Here is a 17,258-nt window from a genome sequence, read left to right on the forward strand (position 1 = left end):
ATCTTTACGTTGTTAAATAAATGCAGCATAAACAAATATAACGTATCTTTGCCCAGTTAAACAAATGCAATGTAAACAAATGCAACACGCCTTTACATAGCTAAAGTAATATTCTGCAACCTAAACAAGTGCGACACATCTTTACATAGCTAAAGTAATATTCCACAACACCAAGCACTGAGTAAGTCACTGGAGATGGCGCTGGCCTCACAGAAAGCAAAGATAATAGGAAAAGAGCATGATTATAGATAGAGCTCTTGCTGTGAAACACAAGTGCTAGAAGAGATTCAGAAGAAAATATGGAAGGGCTGAACATATCAGAAAACTGAGAAGAGGTAGCTTGACTACAGGTGAGCAAATGTTGTGTTGTGAAATAGGTTTAGGGAGAATAGAAAAATCCAAACTTGCATAGTGATGAGCATGTAAGCCATTTATCCTACAGTGGTAACACTAGTAATTTTGGCCTTTTGTTGAACTGATGCTAAAATGATCCTCTCTTCTTAAATTGCTTTTAGATTATGTCTTTTTAAAAATAATTTGTATGAATCCTTTTGTGAATACTAATTATATATACACACACACACACACACACACACACACACACACACACACAAATGTCAAGCAGCGGTGGCACACTTAATCCCAGCACTTGCGAGGCAGAGCCAGGCAAATCTCTGTGAGTTCAAGGCTAGCCTGGTCTACAGAGTAAGAAAGATCCAGGACAGGCACCGAAACTACACAGAGAAACCCTGTCTCAAAAAACAATATATATATTACATATATATGAATATATCAGACTAAACACATGTGTGAGTGTGTGTGTGAGTGTGTGTGTGTGTGTGTGTGTGCACTCCTATGTGTTATGTCACCCTTCCTACACTATAATATACCATTCATGTAACATTGTTATTATTTTTCTGTGTGATCAGATAAATACAAGAGCTTTTTCTAACCCACTAACACAGCAGGATCGACCTTTCCCCTCCTCACACTGAAGATGAGTATGCCAATTTATGTGCTGAGTTATCACGCCAAGCCCAGTATCATCATTTTTAAGGCAATTACAATTTCTACATTGTAATTTTATAATGTGGGATTACTTGCACAATCCCAATTATTAATTTCTGTATACACAAAATAGAACTGAAGGGCATCAGAAATTATAAATAATAAATTGATCAATAACATTTTCCTTCTGTATGCCTTCTCCTAAGCCTGATTATCAAAAATATTTTCAAACTGGATTTTTCTCTTTGATTCTGACAGGCCTTGCCCATCAATATAAGACCTAAACCAAAAAAGCCACTTAAAGATGACCATAATCCTAGCCTGTCAAAGACAGCCTCTATGTATTAATTATCTAGTGTATACTATTAAAAGAACCTTCTGTTATCGTCACAAGTGTCCCAACTCAAACCATAAATTATGTCCCAACACTACAACAACAGAAATAACCAAACTTTGAAAATTGTATTCAACTGTGTATAACTAACCTAATTTCTTTTAGTTTCCATTAATAAAGATTATTATAATCATTTATTTTACATTATTATAAATTATTATTTACCTTAAAAAAATATTAGAGTTAAATGACTCTGTTTACCATTCGACTTCAAAGCATGCAATCAATGACTATTCATCCTCTATATTCTTATCCTTTTTATCAAAATATATAACAAATTCAAAAAGCATATTAATTTACCCATCACAATTATTACTTCCAATGTTTGACTTTTAAATTTTTATTACTGATGTATGTATGTGTGTGAGCAGGTGTGCATATGGTCCGCATGCCATGCACCCACATGAAGGTCAGAGGACAACCTGCAGGAGTTGGTTTGACCTTTGACCACGTGGGTCATCAGCCTGACAGCAAGCGCCTTTACCTGCTAAGTCATCATGCCATGCCGAGCCCAGCATCATCTTTTTTTTTGGGGGGGTGGGGGGTGTTGAGACAGGGCTTCTCTATGTAGCTTTGGTTCCTGTCCTGGATCTCGCTCTGTAGACCAGGCTAGCTTTGAACTCACAGAGATCTGCCTGGCTCGGCCTCTCAAGTGCTGGGATTAAAGGTGTGCGCCACCACCACCTGGCCAGCATCATCATTTTTAAGGCACTGAAAATGTTGGACTAGAAATTAAAAATAAGGATTTAAGTCCAGGCCTACTACTCCCTAGCTATTTGTCCTTTTCTAACTCTCCAATCCTTAATTAGCCGATTTCTTTTTTCATTTAAAGAATTAGGATAGGGGCTGGAGAGATGACTCAGAGCACTGGCTACTCTTCCAGGGGCCCTGGGTTCCAAATCCCAGCACCCATATGGCAGCTCAGAACTGTGTGTAATTCCAGTTTCATGGTATCAGATGCCCTCTTCTGACCTCCATAGACACTGGCATATACAGGCATACATATAGACAAAGAATTGGGATATACTATATGGGTCCTATGTATCTAAAAGCACTGATATGGAGAAAGGAAATGAATTTAAAAAAAAAAAAACTGTACTCTGGAAATTTATAAAGTAGAAAACAGATGCTTAAAAAAAATAAATGTTCAGGGACCTATTCATTGGGTTCTAACATAAATTGCTGGGCATAAGGCAGGTTTTATGAAAGTCTATGCTACAATAACTATCTGAGTTTCTACTATCTAAGAAATAGTAACCACTTCTTCATTTTTACCTAGTCCTATCCACTGCTCAACAGCTTTAATTCTTAATCAAAAATATTTTTAAAAAATACTGAATAGAGAAATTTAGCAAAATTGTGCAAATAAGCATGGTTTTCATATTATGTTATACTAACTTAATGAAATAGTAACATGTCAGCAAGGAACTAACCAGAAAAACAAACAAACAAACCACAGCCCTACGTCTTTGTTAACAGAATCTAACACAGAGTACACACTTTAAAAAGGCCAGTGAGGCAATCAGAGATGAGCAGTCGGCACTGCTATGGCCCCAGGGTGGACATCAAGGAAAGCAGCAGTGCCCCCCAGTGGAAGTTAGAGGGACAGCAACCATCTCCAGTAAAAGACATCCCAAGGATTATGACCTCAGATAAAATCACATCCAAAGCAAAAAGCGTAGGGAAGAAATAGACTAGCTTTTTTATTCCTTGCTCTCTTAACCTCTAGTACCTACCCACACTGGTCATGCACTGAAAATGCAGCTTCAAGAACCAGCCTCCTTATAGAGCAAACAGTGAAAGGTAAGAAATGGTTCTTGAACCTGACAAACCAGTGACCTACCAAAGTGTTAATATGCTTGCTCTTGGGATTATTACAATGAAGCCACTTCACCAGGAGCATGAAAATAGTCTTCTTTGTCTCAAAATTTAAGAGTCAGAGAGCTGGCTCAGTTGACTGTGGCACCTGCTAACAAGCTTGGTGACTTAGTTCAATCCCCAGGATGCGCATGGTAGGAGAGAATGTACTCCTTCAAATTGTACCCCGACCTTCACATGCATGATGCACCCATACACACACAATAAACTCCTTTAAGACTTTAATTACAATGGACAGACTTACGAGAGATCTGGATTATCTTCTGTTAAATTATTTTCCTTTCTTGTCAAGCATTTATAGAAAAAGCTACTAAAAATGTGACTTCGTTCAACAAGTTCATCTGATGCTTTCTCCAGTAGAAGATACCTGTAAAGCAGCAAGCCCACAAAGGAAATTGTGTTTAGATTTTTTTTTTTTTGGTTTTTCGAGACAGGGTTTCTCTGTGTAGCTTTGCGCCTTTCCTGGAACTCACTTGGTAGCCCAGGCTGGCCTCTGTGTTTAGATTTTATCTCATTTTCTTCAGTTACCTCTTAAGAACTAGAAATTGACAGGCAGTGGTGGCCCATACCTTTAATCCCAGGACTCAGGAGGCAGAGCCAGGGACCTCTGTGAGTTCAAGGCCAGCCTGGTCTACAAAGTGAGATCCAGGACAGGCACCAAAACTACACAGAGAAATCCTGTCTCGAAACTCCCCCCCCCCCCAAAAAAAAGGAAGGAAGGAAGGAAGGAAGGAAGAGAAAGAAAGAAAGAAAAAGAAAGAAAGAAAGAAAGAAAGAAAGAAAGAAAGAAAGAAAGAAAGAATGAAAGAAAGAAAGAAAGAAAGAAAGAAAGAGAGAAAGAGAAAGAAAAAAGAACTAGAAATTACTGTCACACGTCCAGCTAGCTAAATTCAAAGAAATTTTGCATTTTTCTATGATTTGGGCTTTCAGCTTCTCTTTTAGTTTTATCTCTTGCTTATCAAAAACAATCACTTAAAGTAGAAATTGCCCACTTATTTAATAAGTATTTACCAAATTCCTAACATGTATTAGCACCACATTTACACTGGAGACACAGCAGAAGGGTAGTATCTGCAGCCTAAAGAAGTCAAAATAGAAGGAAATGTTGACCAAATAATCACATGAATATGATTAACGTAAGACTATGGTACACATAAGTCTAGAAAACATTTAGTAACTGGAGTAGTCCCAGCTTAAATTCTTAATCTATTTCCATACTAAAATATTTCTTCAGTGTCACTTTATAACTCAATCACTTAGTGATTATAGTTTCCATAATCAATAAACTGCTATTCTTGATAGTCTACTCAGTTTTAATAGTTTAATAATTTCAGAGGCTGAAGTGTATAGATCAAAGTACAGGAAAGGAAAAAAGGATAGAGACAGAGAACTCAGGACAGCTTGCAGCTCCTCACATCTTCAGGATGCCGCTGGTGTATGCATGCGTGCGTGCATGCGTGCGTGCATGCGTGCGTGCGTGCGTTCGTAAGTGCGTGTGGTGAGGGAAGTACTCAAGTTAGAAACAGAGAATGGTAGCCAGATTCACTCAGATGAAGTATCTATTCCTGCCAGTAAAATTGGGCAACATCATCATTCACGACACAGGACCAAGTACTCAGGAGAATCTCTCCTTGGGAATAGGAATTAATTCATTGGCCTCATTTTAGCAAATGATAAAGATAACTGTATCCTTAATATAAGACCTAAAAGTACCAGACTACTTCCAGATAATGTAACCGTGTCTCAGAAAACTAAAACATTTATAGAAACTCAACAATATTCAATCATCAATAAAAATCAAACATTCAAAGCTACAAAACGTGACCATTCTTAACCCTCAGAGTGTAAAGTGATGCTCTGAATAAGTTGGCTATTGCATGAGACTTTAGTCAGCCTCATTTATCAGCTCCATTCTCCCAGGTCCCACCACCTCTAGGGCAGTGACAAAAGATAATTGAACAGAGTTGTTTCTTTTCTGTTCCCAAAGTATATTGGATTTTGTAAATCCTTCCTTCACCACAATACACAGTGTTCAAAAAGTACACATCAAAAAATCAACACATTTTAAAAACTAAGCCAAAACAGCAGGCAGTCGCTTTTCTGCGAGGTGTAGTGTCTACAGATGGTGAGAGAATGCAACCGAATTAGTCGACCGCAGTAAAATTCTGGTAGGCAAGTGCTCTCTGAATCATTTGAAAGCTTGTTGGTTACTTCTGACTGGAATTGAAAATAATTTGGACAAAGACACTTGTTTTCAGGCAGGGGTACAGCCCAACAGCAGAGTACTTTCCTACCACACACAAGGCTCTAGGTTCAGTCCCGGGCTTTCCTGCCACGCACAAGGCTCTAGGTTCAGTCCCAGGCTTTCCTACCACACACAAGGCTCTAGGTTCAGTCCCGGGCTTTCCTACTATGCACAAGGCTCTAGGTTCAAACCCAAGTACAACTGATAAAAAAAAACCTTAAGTTTTACAATAAAACCTATAAAACAAATGAGATCATTATTGTACTTACTTAAGGTAAAAGTCAATGATTACATCGTTAAGAAATTCTCCTTCTTCCAAACACTCCAAATCTTCATTAGTTACTCCCAAGCCCCCCTTGGTAGGTGGTGGAGGATAAACAATCAACCTTTAAAAAATAAAAATAAAGTTAAAATATAACATTATATTATATAAAATATATTTATATAACATGTAATATTTATATAAATTATATTAATATATTATTAATTAAGAGATTTTTATAAAATAGCTACTAGGTAATATTATCCATAGCTAAATTTTATATGGTAAAGTATCTGCTAAAACATAACCAATTATATTTTTCTACGGTTTCATAAATCTCCTATGGTATGCTGGCTATTAGCTTTTTCTTTCCATTAACTTCCATGGGGCTAGTCCCAGAAGACTAACGTCGAATACACATCTAGGCAAAAGGGCATATCTTATGATCAGTTACAAATACCCTTAAAGTTGTCTCTCTTTTACATAATTTTTAACTTTCAACAACTGCTGTAATAAAGCAAAAATTTCCTAATGCTCCAATTTGCATTTCTAAATTTGAATCTCCAATGAATTCTTTTCTGTTCAGAAAAGCCAGCACTCAAAAGCAGTTCAATCTTTCTGGTGGTCAGGAGGTGGATAATGGAACCTTAGGGAATACATTTCCCTAGGAAAGTGCTTACAGTGTAAACTTAACAGAACACACAGGAAACAATCAGATCATAACCAGAGAGTGGCAGACGACAAGTGACAGCTCAGAAGCATCTCCTGGCACTCCCCCTTAAAAGTCAGAGAGAATGCCGGAAGTGAATTACAGGCTATAGCCTTGGAATCGTTAGGGCATCACTTGATGGGCAAATGTAGTAATTTAATAAAGCTATAATGCTTATACCAGAAAAACAACATGAAACCAAGTGCTGTCCACAGTTGATTTCTTCTTGATACCAAAGTACTTAACAAGAAAACTGAAAAAAATAAATCTAATTTGATAGTTTCTATGTAACCAGTTACTGCCTATCCTGTGCTTTCAATTGCTTAAAAAAAGGAGGGAAAAAATACTCAGAGTTAAAGAAGTAATCTCCAATGTACAGAATCCTCTGCCTTACCACAAACAGAAAACATATAAAATTTAATCTATCAAGATTTAAAAAGAGAACTTAAACACCAAATTACCTAAACTGAGAAATATTTTAATAAGCAAATTCGTTTCCTTTTCATATATTTATCTATAAGAGGTACAATTTCCAAAACCATACATTGCTATTCCAAGATTTTCAATAAGCTCTTTAATGTTTCCAAATTGTGGTGAGTCATTTTTTTTCATACAGACACAAAATTAAATTAAACGACACCTATTATTTGCTTGATAATTTCTATGTGCCTCATAAACAAAATTATTTCCATCACTAGCCAGGGGCATGAAAGTAAAACTGAAATCATCTCAGCAGGGAAACTGCCTCAAAGCCACAGCAAGGTGCGAGCAACCACCACGACAGAGCAACAGTCACGATGTGACGCAGCCCCTACTTCTGAACGGGTCCGGTGTGCCTGACTTCTCGCCATTCTTCGTCTGGACTTGAAGTAATGGAAAGTGAGTAGCAACCACTGCTTTGTTTCTGCAGGAAAGTGTACGTAGGCTTGATGGTCTCTGTACTGGAGAGCTGGGAGAAAAAGACTCTTATGAGTACATAGAAACAAACATTAGTTTTGAAAAACACAGAGGTCAAATCTAGATTTGTAACTAAAAGAAGTGTATATCAAAGAGTAACAAATACACTATTAAATATGTATATGCTCTACATATATCATCAAATGAAAAATTACTTTTTATCAAAAGATTTCATATACAATACAAGGGCTAAAGTTTAACCTAAAGTCCTACTTCCAGGTATGAGTTCCACAATTAAAGGAGAATTTAACTTTGTGGTTCAAAATAATCAAAAAAGGTAGCTAATACTAGGAAAAAAATAAAATTTTACGTTAAAGGAGACTGAGCTTATATCATAACTGATATTCTATTATTAAATTAAGAGTAATATATAAATTTGTATATGTGATATAGCTCAGCTTTCTGCTTCACCTAACACTATTATGAGTATCCATGGGTTTTTTGGGTAGAAGAGCCTTAGAATACACTTATGTACATATCTATATGTGTGAACAAACGTGTGTGCCATAGCTACTTAGAAAATATTTTTCCTTCTAGACATAATTCACAGTTCTACAAGTCACAAGTATATTATCAATCTACAGAAAGGCATAACATTTTTTATTTCTTTTATTTACCATTAACACTGTGCATGTATGTTTATGATGCTTATGTATGGGCATGCATGAGCCATAGCATGTGTGTGGAAGCTGGTTCTCTTCTTCTAGCTTTCTGTGAGTTCCAGAAACTTGCACAACAAGCACTTTACCCAATAAGCCATCTAAAAGACCTCTAAACATAATATTTTTTATTATTATGGTTTTGAGATAATGTTAGACTTATAGAATTTTGAAAAAAAGAAAAACCCTATCTATATCCTCCTGAGCTTAATATCAGAAATCAGTAAAATCTGACTATCAAAAGTAAAAAAGTAACACTGAGAGACTATTAGCCAAGGACTTTGGTCGGATTTCACTGCTTTTCCTACTAATGTCCTTTTTCTATTTCAGGATCCCATAATTCCCAGTCTTTTCTTGTCTGGGTTATACATTATTGAGAAGAAGACTACAGAAGTGGTTTGCCCTGCTCAGTGTGAAGGGCATGGCTTACTGCAGACAATGTTAACTACACTCACATGGCTATGGTGACGTCTGCCAGGTCTCTCCACTACAGAGTACTACCTTTCATTTTCTAACTTAATGAATATTTGGGGTATGGGACTTGAGGTTATACATATATGCTAGTTCTCCATGAGTTTTTATCCATTAAATTCAGAATGCATTCATGAACCTGGCAGCCAGCAACAATCATAAATATAGTGTTTTAGTTGTGACTTTGTATTTTCTTTTTCTTTACAATATTGAATTCTACTCGAATAACTGTCCACACCACTTATTAATTCATTCAGTTCTTTACTCCATATCTACATCAGTATAGACCCAGGGATGTCTACGCGGTCCTCCGGTTACAATCTCATCCTATCGCTACTGATTTTGCTGGAGAAACTTTCCAGCATTGACCCTGGAAATTCTTTTTGTTTGCCCGTGTCCTTCTAACACAACAGCATTTTGACCAGAGAAACCACTTTCACTCTCTCTCCTCGGTCAGTCGTATGCTGACCTGAGACAGCGACTTCCTCTTCGATTCTGTATCAGCAGCAGCTGTATCCGTGAAAGAACAAGTGGAAGCACAGTAATAATGAATAAAAGAGCTTTCTTTTGGAGAGAAGTCCTGGAACAAAGGAAACGCCTGAACCCAAGACAATGGGTAAGAGAGTTCCGATTCTCCATTGGTCATACTTATTTCCATCATAATATCTTTCAATTTCAATTCTTCTGTTTGTGAAATGGAACTGTTTAACTCAAGGAAAATGAATTCACCGGCTTTTGCTATAAAAGAAAAAAGAAACCAATTTTTATCAACACATTTTTTAAAGATGATTACAATTAATCTAATTATGGATAACAGTAAAGATTTTATGTAAAACTCAACCAAGTATTTTGTATGTTAGATAATAACAGACAAGTTTAAATTCTGAAGTAGACAGTTAGTAGTCAAAAACCCAAATTCACAATTATTAGGCTCCTATTCTACTTCTATTCATTTTCATTTGGAATGAAAATTCCAAACAATATTGACTGCTCCATCTGCTGTACCTGGCATTTAAAAATGTGCTAACAAGTATTTGCTATGAGTGTATAAATGAATGAATGACAATTGAGCCATTATTTATTTTACTCTGGCCTCTGCCATAGATCTATCTGTCAACTAAAAGAGCATTCGGATTAAATACGTCCTTCCTCATTTTAACAAACCATTTCAGTAATAGTCACACACAAAATTATTATCAACTCACCCACAATTCCACAGCCTCTTGTTATCTGATTATGAATTTCTCTATTGTATGTAATTAGAAGAGGAAACTATTAATTTTATGAGTATAAAATTTAACTCTCTATAACATCTAGCATAATATAAAAAAGTAGAGGGGAGAATGAGATCAAAGAGGTAAGGATAAATATTACTAACTTTACCTAATTCTAAACCAGATACCCCTGGGAATTGCAAAATAAACAAAGTTGGTATTTCAAGATACATATATGCCACTATGTGTGTGCTATGAGAACACACAGAAAAGCACTCAAGTCTTAGAAGTCTGATATGTATATAAGCCTGGGGAGATGAGCTTTTTCCCCAGGAGCCACATGGTACAAGAAAAGAAGTGACTCTCAAAAGGTGTTCTCTGACCTCCACACAGGCATTGTGGGGTCCGTGCGTGAGTGTGTGTGTGTGTGTGTGTGTGTGTGTGTGTGTGTGTGTGTGTGTTTTGCACACACATATAAATAAATGCAAAAAAAAAGTTAAAGAAAAAAGAAAGCTCAGCAATACTTAGTCAACCTGATCAAAACAAAGAGAAGTCATAGATTAATAATATTAGATATAAAAAGAGAACTATTACAAGAGATAACTATGAAATCCAAGGGACCTTTAGAGAATACTTTGAAACCTATCTAGCCAGGTGGTGGTGGCACACGCCTTTAATCCCAGCACTCGGGAGGCAGAGCCAGGCGGATCTCTGTGAGTTGGAGGCCAGCCTGGGCTACAGAGTATGGAATCTACCTTTTAAAAGGAACTACTTGTTTTAAATAAGATAAGTAATGAAAATTTTTTGGTCTGAGTTTATCAGATGTTACTGGACTAGACATTGTTAATATATGTAATGGAGTTTTTTGTCTTGATCTGTCAAATGTTTATGGACTAGACATTGTTAATGTAATCTTGACTGTATATTGCATATACTTATTGAAGATAGTTTTTCTTGTATTAGTTATAAGCTTTTTTAATTTTAGACAAAAAGAGAGGAAATGTGGTGGTATTGTGTTCCCCAAAATATTGTGTACTCTAATAAATTTATCTGGGGTCAGAGAACAGACAGCCACTAGATACAAAGGCTAGAAAATGGTGGCACTCACACCTTTAATCCTAGCATTCCAGAGATAGAAATCCCTCTGGATCTCTGTGAGTTCAAGGCCACATTGGAAATAGCCAAGCATGGTGACACGCCTTTAATCCCAGAAAGCCAGCCTTTAATCCCAGGGAGTGGTGGTAGAAAGCAAAAAGATATATAAGGCGTGAGGACCAGAAACTAGGAGATTTTGGCTGGTTAAGATTTTGGCTGGTTAAGCATTCAGGCTTTTGAGCAGTAATTCAGCTGAGACCCATTCCGGATGAGGACTAAGAGGCCTCCAGTCTGAGGAGACAAGACCAGCTGAGGATTGGCGAGGTGAGATAGCTGTGGCTTGTTCTGTCTCTCTGATCTACCAGCATGGACCCCAATAACTCGCCTCGGGTTTGATTTTATTAATAAGAATTTTAAGATTCCTGCTACAACAGAGTGAGTTCCAGGATAGGTGCCAAAGTCACACAGAGAAACCCTGTCTCAAGAAAACCTAAAAAAAAAAAAAGAAAGAAAGAAAGAAAAAAGAAAATCCATTCAAAAATCCTGGACTATCTAGAAGAGATGAACAAATTTCTAGGTAAGCATGACCTGTCAAAGATAATTCAAGAAGATACAATATTTTTAAAAATTAACAAGATCTACCACAAGCAACAAGACTGAAAAAAATACTAAATAATATTCCAAGAAAGAAAAGCACAGGATCATCAGATTCACTGCCCTATTCTTCCAGACCATTAAAAAAAAAAAAAAAATGTGTAAAAGAGCTAGAAACATCAGTTCAGAGTATTTTCTGCCCTTCCAGAGAACTTGAATTTGGTTCCGAACACCACATCAAGGAGCTCACTACTACCTGACACTCAAACTCCAGGGGATCTGACACTCTTCTGGCCTCCATGGGCACCTGTACACACAGGCCATATAGACACACAGGTGTACACACACACACACACACACACACACACACTCGGAGGGAGGGAGAAATCAACACTACGGCTCCTCAGAGAACTCCACAAAATAGAAAGGGAGAAGGAGCACTACTCAACTCATTGTACAAAGCCAGGATCACCCTGGTATCAATACCAGATAAGAGCACAACACATAAGAAAACTGTCCACCAAATTCTCTAATGAACATAGAAGTAAAATCGCTTTAAAAAGTCCCTGCAAACTGAATTCCAGACCACCCTGATAAAACTCATACAGCATCACCATGCTGGTAATATTCCAGGGAGTCAAGGATGGTTCAACATATGCAAATCAATAACTGTAATACAACTGCATAAATACACTAAGGGCAGAATCACAGGATCATGTTAATCAAAGCAGAAAAGGCTTTAAAAAAAAAAAACCCAAAAACCTCAACATCCTTTTGAATAAACCAATAATAAAAAGAATATTCTTCAACACAATAAAAGCTACATACGCCAGGCAGTGGCGGCGCACGCCTTTAATCCCAGCACTTGGGAGGCAGAGGTAGGCGGATCTCTGTGAGTTCAAGTCCAGCCTGGTCTCCAAAGTGAGTTCCAGGAAAGGCGCAAAGCTACACAGAGAAACCCTGTCTTGAAAAAATAAAAAAATAAAAGCTACATACATAGAAACATGGAGAGAGCCCCTCAAATCAGAAATAAGGTAAGGGTGCTCTCTTCACTCTTGTCAGGCTAGGGAATGAAGCCTTACCTAGAGCAATAAGGCAAAAGAGAAAAGTAAAAGTGATAACAACAGGAAAGGAAGACGTCAAATTATCTTCACTGCAGGTGACGTGATCTTATAATTTAAATATCCCACCAGAAAAATCTTAGATCCAATCAAGACTTTCATCAAATGAGCAGCATACAAAACCAACATATGACAGTCAGTAACTTTTCTATGTATCAGTGATGCACCTGACATGTACACAGGACATAAAAGCAGAAGCGGACTATTTTGAGGTGGAAGGGGGCCAGCAGGAAGGAGAAGGAAGAATGGGAAATGGAGTGCAAATACGAACAGAGTACATAAAATATAAAAATGTTATAATAAAACAATTGTTTTATATTCTAAGTAAAATAACGAGTCAAAAAAAGAATATAGTCAAAGATAACTGACTAAAATATAGTTTTAATGGTACAGAAATGCTTTATCTTCAAAGTAAACAACATTTAAGACTCTTTTAAAGGTATTTTTTTCATTTCTAATGATAATTCTCCATAACTGAATAAAATTACCAGGCAAAGTCACGTGACTAAATAAAATAATTTATCTAATATTAATGGATAACATTTTAATTCAATAAAAATTAATTTCAATCCAATGAAATAAAAAGTTTATTAAGTTATCTTAGAAAAAAATGACTTCACATATAAGCTTTGAGGTTCTCCTAAATTTTAGAAATGATCTTTATACTCACATTGCTGGCTTAATATGGGATTTTCTAACTGGGTCTGAATCTCTTGAAGGTACTTCGAGGAAACCCAGAGGAAAAGGATAGCCTGGGTCTTCTTACTGTGATCATCATCCTGGCTTTTCCATAACCCAAACCTCTTTAAGTGTGCGGTGTCCACTAACAGTGAAATCTCATTCATGGACACTGAAAGACATAAAACAAGCAATTTAAAATGTAATCTATTTAGGCATACACCATCTCTGATACATCTTGATATACTGTCTAGCTTAGTAAGGGTTTCTATTGCTGTGATGAAGCACCATGCCCAGAAGAAATCTGAGGAGGAACATGTGTGAAATTGCCAAAGGAGAAATTTAAATTGTCACCTAAGGAATGAGGAGAATGGGAGAAACAGCCTTCCCCAAGGAAGAACATACCAACTGGTTATCCAATGTCAAATGGTCAGTCCTGACAACATATATACAAGTAACACTACAGGGACTAAACAAGTTGCAGTGATATATTTAGGGATATATATTATATAATTATATAATATACAATATTATATTATAGAAAAAGAGGACATGAATTTGAAAGAGAGAAAGAGAGTACATTGAAGTGGTTGAAAGGAGGACAGAGGAGGAAAATGATGTAATTTTATTATAATCTCAAAAAAATAAATAATAATAATTCATCTGAGAAAAGAGGTGGACAGTAAAGAAATTATGGCAAAACATCTTGACATGTGCTGAGAGAACTTGACATTGTTCTTCACAGACTCCTGCCCGGCCATGTTTATTGCTTCTCTATTCACAATAGTTAGGAAATGAAAACAACATAAATGCCCTACAGCCAACGAATGGATAACCAAAGTGTGGTGCATATACATTATGGACCACTATGCAGCTGGAAAAAAAAAAAAAAAAAAAAAAAACAACTCCTGAACTTTGCAGGTAAATAGGCAGAACTAGAAAAGATCCTATTGGGTGAGGTAACCAGACTCAGAGAGAAAAACGCTGTATGCTGTCTCTTACTGGAGGCTCCTAGCTTCAAGTCTTCACAAGTGAGTGCACAGCCTAGAGTTAGTGCAGAAGCAGGAAAGTGAAAAGGGATCACTGCAGGAGGGCTAAAGGGGTGGTACAAGTGAAGGAGAAATGAGAAAGTGGAGGGCCTCTCATTAGGGAAGGAGCTAAATCCAGAGAAATGAGGGGGTAAAATAACAGTAAGGACGTCTGAAAAAGTCATAAAGAATCATATTATTTACTACCAATCTCAAAATCCCTATAATCCATAGAAAGTCTATGTACACATATACATATATAGTGTAAATGAAACTTTCCATCTGGACTGCCAATGCTCCCTCCAAGACCCAAAGACCATCTAACAAAAACCCCAACACCAAGGATAAAAAAACCTCCTTTAGAGTTGTTGGTCAGAGTTGTCCAAGGGACTCCCAAAACATTACAGGCGCCGGGCGGTGGTGGCGCACGCCTTTAATCCCAGCACTCGGGAGGCAGAGCCAGGCGGATCTCTGTGAGTTCGAGGCCAGCCTGGGCTACCAAGTGAGTTCCAGGAAAGGCGCAAAGCTACACAGAGAAACCCTGTCTCGAAAAACCAAAAAAAAAAAAAAAAAAAAAATTACAGGCTATTGCCCTTAGCTGCCCCGGAGAGGTGAGGTAAGTCCAGACTGCTGAAGACATCCAGCACATCAGACACAGGGCCCAGAGACCCCTAAGCTGAATGGACCTGAATACTTCCTCCCTGAGGACGAGCTCTCGCACTACCAGAAGCCACCATGCAGGCTTCCAAAAGAGGGAGGCACCCAACAGTCCAACCCAGCTATGATGCCTATGAACCACAATGACTACCAGCATGGCACAATAATCCAAAGGGTGAAGCAGTGGCATGCATTCCTTGGTAGTAACCAACAGCTCTCTAAAAGGACTTAAGATGCCGCACCAAGAGGGAAATCATGCCTGGTTCTAGAAACCTAGCCGACTATTCAGAGCTGGGGAAGCCACAGATCTTGGAGGAAAAAGAACCTACAACCACCACTATCCCTAACTACTCTTTAAATATTTGTCTTTATGCCCACAGATTAAGTGTATTTCTTACCCCCAGACAGAGACCATCACAGAAAACTCACAACTGATCAAACTGCAGTTGTGGATCCCAGTCCCAAGTGATACATCTACAACACAACACCTGAACTAAGGCTCAGGGACCATCGTGGGAGAGGGGCAGAAAGACTGTAAGAGCTAGAGGACCAGGGAGTTTGCTTTGAGAGTGTGTCTCCTATGGATATCAGAAGCCACATCCACCAAGTCTTCCCAATGGGACTGCCCGAACACGAGCTCAGCAAGGACAACACTTCGCTAGCTCTTAATAATTAGTTCTTAAATACAATAGTGTTTTCTAGCAAGGGCTATTAAGATGCTGTGTGGCTTATACGTTCTCACTACTTAAATGGTTAATCCAGTCAATGGATTTATTACCATAACAGAGTTTTCAAGTCTGAACATGCAGGAGCCGAGGAACTGAAGCTGCTTCAGTTACGTCTTCAATGTCGCCACGAAGCTTCTCTTACTCTAGTTCATATCTGAAGTGTTATCTGTGTGTACATTTTCCTTCCTTGTTCTTTCTATAATTCACTCTCTAAAGAGATTATTCTCTATCAGTTATTATTTTTCATCACTAATTATTCTGGATTTTTTTTTTTGTAGACAGAATGAGAAAACAGTCTGTGTCTATTTAAGCTTGTAGTTACATTTCCATTCTGCTCTACTTAGATAAGATATAGCATTAAAAAACTCTGTCTATACAAATATATACTATATGCTTATGTGCTTTTTTTCCTTTAGTTCTTAATCATTTTCATGTATATCAAATACTTAGGCTGTCAAATTTTTACAAGAGTACTTTATTATCATCTGATTTATAGTCATTAAAACAATAATTAATATGTTCCTTTTGGTACTATAAAACATTTTAAGGTTTATTTAGAACTGCAAAAAATGTTGACATCAAACGTTATTAAACTGTCTTCAGTTTATTTATTTTCTATGCTGAAAAGTGATGGAAAACTTGTGAAAGAATTTCAGAACTTTTTCTAATGAATTACTCAAAAAAATGTCATTAAGAGAAGATGGCTTACCTTGAAATGGGATTTTAATATACTTCGTTGTGAACTAAAAAAAAACATGAAACAAAAAATGAGTTACTACTCCAAGTGCGTTTCTACTCAATTTTCTTAGTATTAGAGTATTTAGTACTATTCAATTTTTAGTACTTAGTAAAAGTACTAAGAATCAAAGCAAAGAACTATTTCAACATAAAGACTTAGTTTTAGGGTTAAGAGTCTTTAACTGTGCAAGTAACTTTACCAAAATAATCGCTTATAAAAATTGGTAAAACCCTACTTTTCAAAAGTGTGTCCTGAAATTTTAAGAGGTAAGACAATGTCCAAAGAAATGCCAGAAGACCACACAAGGCAGCTATCTCCAAAGAAGACTATTCTCTTAGGGATTAACCAAACTCACAAGAGTCAACTGATCAAACAAAGGTGCCAACACCCTGTCTATCTGTAATGAGACTTTAAACGTATCAGAAGACTCAGCTATACCCCACCATATTCTTTTATCTTGGCAATCATTCCCTTGTTCCTTTCGGGAACTCCCTTCTGACTGAGGTCCTTGCTCTTTCTGATCCTTCTACTTCACTGAAGTATTTCCTCTGGCTGTCTTCTGCGTGTCTGTTCAGCTTAAGTGTTGTATTTATAATTGTACTCAAGACAAAACCTTCCATGTACTATCTAAATCAGATTTGTCTTTTGACGATTGCTTTTCCCTTACTAACAAATAAGTCTGCCTATACTTGCTTGGTTAAGTTCTTTTCTGATCAATACATTTATGAAATTATTGACTATATCAGAGATATAACTTGTGAGCGCAAGACAAAACTCAAATAGACAGCATATGAGTTCTAGGCAAGCAACAAAGTGTTCAA

General features: G+C 37.1%; 1 protein-coding gene across 7 annotated transcripts in view; it reads right to left on the minus strand.

Moving 5' to 3' along the window:
- The window catches only part of Senp7 (SUMO specific peptidase 7), a 108,284-nt gene that overhangs the window by 10,378 nt on the left and 80,648 nt on the right, over positions 1 to 17,258 (minus strand). For all 7 annotated transcript variants that reach the window (XM_028867510.2, XM_028867514.2, XM_028867513.2 and 4 more), the window contains 6 exons: positions 16,408 to 16,441; positions 13,278 to 13,457; positions 9,053 to 9,321; positions 7,312 to 7,445; positions 5,795 to 5,911; positions 3,525 to 3,647 (listed from right to left, as the gene is read on the minus strand). In XM_028867510.2, coding sequence (XP_028723343.1) covers positions 3,525 to 3,647; positions 5,795 to 5,911; positions 7,312 to 7,445; positions 9,053 to 9,321; positions 13,278 to 13,457; positions 16,408 to 16,441 — 857 coding nt within the window. The remainder of the gene's footprint in view (positions 1 to 3,524; positions 3,648 to 5,794; positions 5,912 to 7,311; positions 7,446 to 9,052; positions 9,322 to 13,277; positions 13,458 to 16,407; positions 16,442 to 17,258) is intronic.

This window comes from Peromyscus leucopus, chromosome 12 (assembly GCF_004664715.2).
Source record: "Peromyscus leucopus breed LL Stock chromosome 12, UCI_PerLeu_2.1, whole genome shotgun sequence".
Classification (NCBI taxonomy): Eukaryota; Metazoa; Chordata; class Mammalia; order Rodentia; family Cricetidae; genus Peromyscus; species Peromyscus leucopus.